Consider the following 7,627-nt stretch of genomic DNA (forward strand, 5'->3'; position numbering starts at 1 on the left):
AAAAGCCAAGGCCTCGTGGACTGGATAGCTTTGTTTTCCCCGGAGGCTGAAGATGAAGGAACTGGAAGAAGCGATTATTTTTCTTTTCTTTAGAGATGGACAGAGTCAACAAAAGACTGTAAAGATCTTGGCCAAACTCCCCAACTGTGGATTCAGACAGAGCAGTCTGCCCCTGCCTCCAAACTCAGAGGTTCCTTTACCTTGTTTTGCTTTTTAAAAGGTTTCATTTATTTATTTTTAGAGAGAGGGGGAAGGAGGGAGAAAGAGAGAGAGAAGTATGTGTGAGAGAAACACTGGCGCTCAATTCGCTGAGACACACCAGCCAGGGCCCTTTACCCTGTTTGAAACAAAGTGTTTTAAGCACGCCAAGTTTTAAGATGATAAACCTCAGATGTACGAATTAAGGGCTCCTCCCTAACCCTAATTTCAAGGGCAGAAGTCAACATGACACATATTGGAAGTATATATTCAACTTTATTTCATTAGAAAACTTCACTTAAGCCACATGGTGGCTGTAATCCCCACTGTCCCCTTCAGACCAGTACACATGCAGACACACTGCATTGGAGGAAGGACTTAAAAATGTAAAACAATGGGAACTGGGCACTGAACACTCTGTCTTCCCCATCCCTACACCCAGTGCACACACCTCATACCTCTTCAACCTCCACACACACACACAGAGGCGCTCATGTGAAAGAGAAGCCAAACACCAAGAAATTGATCATAAGCCACCCAAGTCCAAAGGAACTCTTGGCAGAAGTTTAGGAAGTAGGGCTGAAAACACCATCATCTGCCGACAGCTGAAGCTGGAGCACAAGCCCTCATCTAAGAGAGGTCAGAGCCACACTGCCAAGGACAACAAGGAGTGTGGCAGACTCTGGGAAGAAGAGCAAAATCACCCCATCCCACAGCCACAGGCAAGCTGCCCACACTACTAAACAGGCTCTTTTTCCAAGGCAAGCGTTCAGATGGAGGGGCCCTTCAAGAGCCTAGTAACAGTTCTCTGGTAACATTGATGCTGAGCTTGCCTGCTGGGAACTGGACACCTGGATGAACAGATTTAGGTCAATGTTCCAAGGTTACAGCCGGTGGAGGGAGGTCTTATCACACCTCTCTGGGTGGATGTTCTGGAAAGCCCTTGGGGGTTCTGCGCTGGCTAGTTGACCTCTGGTGGTCCAGGAGCTCCTGGGCGATGGGATGTCCAGTAAGCCCTCCAGTGACTCCATCAGTCTCACGAAGATGGAAAGGAGGGTCAGCACCACCCCTACAAAATACAGGTTCAACATATGCTTCATAGCTGAAAGGATCCCACTCCTGTGTAGAGCAGCAGAGCTGTCTTCTGCTTCTGGAAGGCCTCTGGATGCTGAGGAAAGAGAGGCAAGGTTAGTCTAGAGCCTTTCAGGAAGTGCAGGCATCTGGCCCTGACCCTTCTATCTTCCCATGGACCTAAGGGAGAGGCCCAGCCAGCCAGCGGTACAGGGGCCTATGGATGTCTTTCCACAGCAGAAGCTCAAGTATGTTTACACTGTAAACTCCATGGCTGAGGAGCCAGTTTTGTTTCTTTTCATGAGCACGCCTTAAAACTTTTACTTCTTTTTAAAGTAAAAACCTTTGCTTCTGCCAGGTGCAATGCACAATCCCTGTGCCACAGTCCAAGGATCAGAAACCTTCCTTTATTAAAGACCGAGTCCTTTTGTACCACGGAACGGGGCTGTAAGAACATGCCCTTGAGAAAGCAATCTGCCTTGGAAGCCTCCCTCACATCTCATTCAGGTTCAAGTTAATCATAAACTTTCTGAAGGTCAAAATAATACTAAGAGAGTCGAACCCTGAATCCCACAGGTGTTAAGCATCCTACAACGTTCTAGGACAAAATGGGGTCCTGGGGACATGAACCATGTCCTCTTGCAGCTTCCAGTCTAGGGGCAACAGGTAAGAACACAGGCAGCTACTACACAGACAACATTCCAAATGCAGTAACAGGAAGGAGATGCTAGGAGTCCTCTGGAAGGGCATGGCCCGGACGCCTAACTCAGCACTGGAGCAGGGAGTGCGCCACGTGGATCCCAGTTAGGGCCACTCCCGAAGAAAGCAGGGCTGGGGCGGCTGAGTGGGGAACTGGGTGGAGGCAGAAAGAGGAGGGAAGCTCCAAGAGGCTCAGCCACAGTCAGGGGAAGGAGGCGACGGACCCCGCAGGAAGGCCGGAGGATGGGGGTGGGGAGCCGGGGCTGCCCAGAGGGCCGCTCACCTCCAGGCGGAAGGGCCGGGAGTAGCCCGCTCGCAGAAACTGCAGGTCGTCCAGGAGTCGGGAGGAGAGTCCGCCAACGCCGATGAGAGCACGAGGTCACAACCCAGACCGTCGCTGCAAGACAGAAGCGTACTCCGACGCAGGAGGTTCAGCCGAACCGCCCGCACCGCCCACTTATAGCCGCGGCCCAGCCCCTGAGTCCGCACACGCGCACTCGGGGACGCACGCACGCACGCACGCACGCGCCCTGCCGCACGTCCGCGTGCACGTGGCCCCGCCCCCCGGGGGCGGGAAGTGGCCTGGGGCAGTCCCGCAGGCTCGCGGTCACAACAGTTTTGACCGCTCTGTGTGTCCGAGACAGTGAGGTCGGGAGTGACTAGGCGTGTGTGTCAACTTCCATCGCTTTTTCTGCTAAGTGAAGCTTTGGAAGCAATCAGAAAGTTCGTCCCCGCCCCACCCCCGCGTACTAAAGCGGTGGAAACACACCGGCAGTGCCCCAGTGCAAGGGCTCTCAGCTGGGGTGCGATGAAGTGCGGCTCCCGGAGGAGGATAGTTCTTCACCAGACATTTCAACAAAGAGGCGGAGGGCATCAGACCCGCACCTCACTGCAACCCCCCGTTTTCTCCATTAAAGGGACTGAAGAGCCGACTTTCCAGGAGTTTCCCTTCCTTATGGATAACAAGATTACAGATGCCACCCCCTCCCACCCTTCATTCCAAATCCTGAGGATTAACGTAACACATTCAGATTTCTATGAGAGTTTGTCATGTTGTTTAAGGAAATGTGAAATACTGCCTGGCCCTGGTGTCCACGTCTAACTGCAGAGGAGTGTTACTTTGCACTCATTGGGCCTGCTTCTTAATCTAAAATGTAGCCATTGGAGATTTTTGATGCCTTCAGATTGAACCAAAGAGCTAGGATCTCCTAGTACAGATTTATGCCCAGATTTGGGGGCTGGGAAGCCTTACTAAGCACTCCCCTCCCAACGCCCAAATTATAGACGTGAGAGCACCTAATGGTGGGTCTTGGAAAGTAAAGTCCTGGGGAGACGCTGGGAGTGGGGTGCCCGTGGGAAGGAACATCCAAGCCACCGCGAAGGCAAGGCTGACGGTGGTTGCACTGCCTCCCTCCTGGAGAACAGGATGGGGGAGGGCCAAAGCTCGGGGACAAGGCGACTCTTGGCAGGTCCACTGAGCTCTAGGACTGGCTGTTTCACGTGCCCGGCTGCATGCGCGAGAACCCGGGATATCCCCGCTCTCTGTGGGCTCCGCAGAAAAGGGACTGAATGGGCAGGAAGGGAGGAGCCAAATCCCCACTGCGACCTTTCCCCTGCATTCCGTGCTCTCTGTCTTGTGTCAGAGAGGGTGGGGAGACCGGGAAAGGAGAAAGTTAGGGTGGGAAACGTGTTGGTTGGCAGGCAGGCAGGCAGACAGACACTTTGAAATTAATTGTTCTACTCAGCCCGCAGGAATGTTTGGTTCTTCATTACCCTAGAATTTCATCTGTTTCTGTGGTCCACTCAGTTACTCTTTCACACTGTTATTAGGAGAGGCTCAAGCTCTGAAATCATTCCAGGTGTCCTAAATGCTACCACTTGCTAGAATCCTTTAACCTTCTTTTTCTTCTCTTTTCTTTTAAATTGAGATTTTATTATTATTTTGGGAGGGGGGAAGGGAAGGGGAAAAAGAGGGAGTGAAGCATTGGCCTGTTGCCTCCTGTATGCCCCCAACCTGTGGCCAGGCCCACAAGCCAGGCATGTGCCCTGACAGGGAACTGACCCGCAACCTTTTGGTTTATGGGACTGTCCGCCAACCAACTGAGCCACACCAGTCAGGGGAAATCCTTTAACCTTTCTGTACTTCGGTTTCCTCAACTGTTATATGGGATAATAACTGTCCTTACCTGGAAATTAAATGAGTTAATCTTCATAAAGCACTGAGAACAGTTCCTGACACATAGAAAACATTCCAAAATGTTATTATCTGCATCATCTATAAAACCCCCAACGAGCAACTTTGCTCAAAATAGCCTATGTTCAGTGAGTGAGCACAGGAATTCCGCAGTAACCCTTTGGGCTCTACTGATTGTGAGCTCTAACTTTTTTTTTTTTTTTTTTTTTTAGAGAGTGAGGGAAAGGAAGGGAGAAAGAGAGGGAGAGAAACACTGATAGACTGCCTTCCACAAGCGACCTGACCCAGGGCCTAACCGCAAATCAGGCATGTTCCCTGATGGAGGAATCCAATCCGCCATCTTTAGGTTTGCGGGACGCAGCCCAATTGGCAGAGCTACACAGGCTGGGACTGAACTCTAAGTTTTTACCTTCACATAGCTCAAAGGAAGAGATGGACACCTCTCTGCAACAGTTACCTGGCCCCCACGTTCACTGTCATTGTCTAAGGGTCATGCCAGATGGAGACAACCAGGGTTTGGGAGATCATAGCCCTGTGCTTTCCCATCTACTAACTGCAAATATTATTGACTATCATCTCTGGGTAGGTTACTAGGTTTACCTACTTCAGATTCTTGTCTTGGCTCCACCTTGGCTAAATCAATGAATCCCTTGGAGTCTAAATTTCCTAATCTGTAAAATGGTGAAAATAATATATAAAAGAGCTGTTGTCCTGGCTGGCGTAGCTCAGTGGGTTGAGCGCGGGCTGGGAACCAAAGTGTCCCAGGTTCGATTCCCAGCCAGGGTACATGCCTGGGTTGCAGGCTATAACCCCCAGCAACCGCACATTGACGTTTCTCTGTCTCTCTCTCTATCTCCCCCCTTCCCTCTCTAAAAATAAATAAATAAAATCTTTCAAAAAAAAAAAGAGTTGTTGTGAGGATTAGAAATGATACATACAAAGTACAGGGTACAGAGCAGATGCTCAATAAACAGTAGCTATTGTTTTACTGAAACATATAAAGGCAGGTTCTTGCCCTAAAGAACCTTACCACCAGGTTGGGTAAATAAGACCTAAAAAGAGAACTAGCAACCCAAGGCACTGTAGGACGGTGGTTAGAAATGAGTCGGCCTTGAGTTTGAATCCTGCTCTGCAATTTGCTAGCAATTGTCCTTGAGCTCTGCTTGCCTTGATTTTTTATTTATAAAATTGGACTAATAATAGTTCTTACCTAAGATTGTTATCAAGATTAGATTAAACAACAGATGTAAAGTACTTACTATATAGCCTAAGGGGAGAAATGGTGGCGATTAGTCTAATTAGTTCCTAAGGCAGACTGTGTACTGTAATGCTTGGGAGCTCAGAAATGGAGGAAGAGAGAAGACTGGGTGGTAGAAAAATATAAAATAAGAACATAACTAGGATGACAGTGCTTTCCTTGGGGATCTGGAATTGTTTTTAAAAGAGTTTATTTATTTTTAGAGAGAGGGGAGGGAGGGAGAAAGGGAGGGAGAGAAACATCATTGTGTGGTTGCCTCTCATGGACCCCCTACTGGGGACCTGGCCTGCAACCCAGGCATGTGCCCTGACTAGGAATTGAACCTGAGACCCTTTGGTTTGCAAGCTTGTGCTCAGTGGAGAAAACTGAACCCTCATATGTTGCTGTTAGGAGTGTGAAATGGTGCCGCTGCTGTGAAAAACAGTTTTACAGTTACTCAAAACATTAAACATAGAGTTACCATATGACCCAGCAATTCCACTCATAAGTATATACCCAAGAGAATTGAAGGCATATGTTTACACAAAAACTTGTACACAAGTGTTCATAGCAGCTTTATTCAAAATGCCAAGAAAGGGGGAAACAGCTCAACTGTACAGCAGCTGATGGTGGATAAACAAATGTGGTACAACAAAATATTATGTAGTCATAAAAAGTGAAATGCTAATAATGATACATGCTACAATATGGATGAACCTTGAAAACAGTATGTCTAGTGAAAGAAGTCAGAGAGAAAAGTACACATATTGTACGATTCCATTTGTATGAACAGTTCTGAATAGGCACATCTCTAGAGACAGAAAGTAGGTTAGTAGTTGCCAGGGGCTGGAGGGAGAGAGGGGTGAGTAGGAGGTGACAGCTAATGGGTATAGGGTTTCCTTTCGAGATGATGAAAATGTTCTAAAATTAGACAATGGTGATCGTTACAAAACTCTGTAAGTATACTCTAAACCACTGAATCGTACACTTGAAGAGGGTGAATCCTGGGATGTCAATTATATCTGAATTAAGCTGTTATTCTTTAAAAAGGAGAGCAAATTGAAGACATCTTCAGATGACGCACAAGAACAGGGAGTCAGCCACTATGGACCCTTGCCAAGGAAAATGCAAAGCACGTTCCTAAGAAGAAAACTTAACCTAGAAGGTTCAGGTTCTCACTATGGTGAGATGCAAGAAGAAAAATAGTAAACATTTAGAAAACATACGGATTAACTTAGACAAATTATGACTACTCAAAACCATTTTTAATAACAATGATTACTTTGAGGAAAGTAAAAACAACATGGACTAAAAAAGTTGGTAAACATTTAAATTAAGATGGAAGTGGTGAGTAGAAAAAGTCCTCGTATTTGGGAGGAAGGTAGAGACTGGTTAATTTTAGGTATTTTAAGTTGTCATTAAAATGTTTAGGGTAGGTCTTCCTCTTCTTTCCCTTCCTGAGCTATTCAGACCTCAAGCCATTGCGTAGAACAGAGAAGGTGTCTCTGGGGAAGGAGAGGACAGGTGGCCTAGAAAGGAATGTCTCCTTCATTCTCTGCTGTGCCCTTAGGGTCTAGAACGTGTTCACGAAACATTTGTTGAATGAATGGATGAATGAATGAGTGGCTCACTCTCTTACTCTCTTCTGGGCCCTGATCAAATGTCGTTTTCCAGGGAGGCCTTCCTAATTATCCATGTAAAGCAACACTCCCCATCTTCTCCATCTCCCTTACTTTGCTTCATTTTTAGTTCGTAGTATTCAACACTAGCAAACCTGTTTTACATTTATTTGTTAACCATCTATCTTTGCCCACTAAATGTAGCTTCTTGTGGACAAGGACTTGCACTATTTTGTCCAATTCCTGTACACCTGAGCCCAGAGCAGTGCTTGGCATACCATAGGTGCCCAGCAAATATTTATTGGATGAATAAATACTAATTTCTGTATATCTGAGGTATTTCATATTTTATAAAAAGAACAGCCGCTCTGGGATTGATTCCATTTTACTTTGTTTTGCAACAACATTTAACAATGGTCATCGCATATGAGATTTTAACAACAGTTCCATGCTATGAACTTCTTCCTCCCACCCCAAATTTCCTTCCGTGTGCATCTGTTACTTTTATAATCAGAGAAAAATTAACATTTATTCAAGTTTTGTAAATTAACTGCTTGTGCAATGTTGTAACAACAACGGATGTGCAATGAAGGGAAAATGGCCAAGTGC

General features: G+C 46.8%; 1 protein-coding gene across 1 annotated transcript; it reads right to left on the reverse strand.

The window, feature by feature from the left end:
• Positions 1-454: 454 nt before the first annotated feature.
• Positions 455-2,462, reverse strand: HILPDA (hypoxia inducible lipid droplet associated). Its single transcript, XM_045855687.1, is given in 3 exon segments — positions 455-1,145; positions 1,148-1,366; positions 2,252-2,462. Coding segments are annotated over 2 exon segments (189 nt in total). The 5' UTR covers positions 1,299-1,366; positions 2,252-2,462; the 3' UTR covers positions 455-1,107.
• Positions 2,463-7,627: the final 5,165 nt, after the last annotated feature.

This window comes from Phyllostomus hastatus, unplaced genomic scaffold (assembly GCF_019186645.2).
Source record: "Phyllostomus hastatus isolate PE091 unplaced genomic scaffold, TTU_PhHast_1.1 phas_scaffold_114, whole genome shotgun sequence".
In the NCBI taxonomy this organism is placed as follows: Eukaryota; Metazoa; Chordata; class Mammalia; order Chiroptera; family Phyllostomidae; genus Phyllostomus; species Phyllostomus hastatus.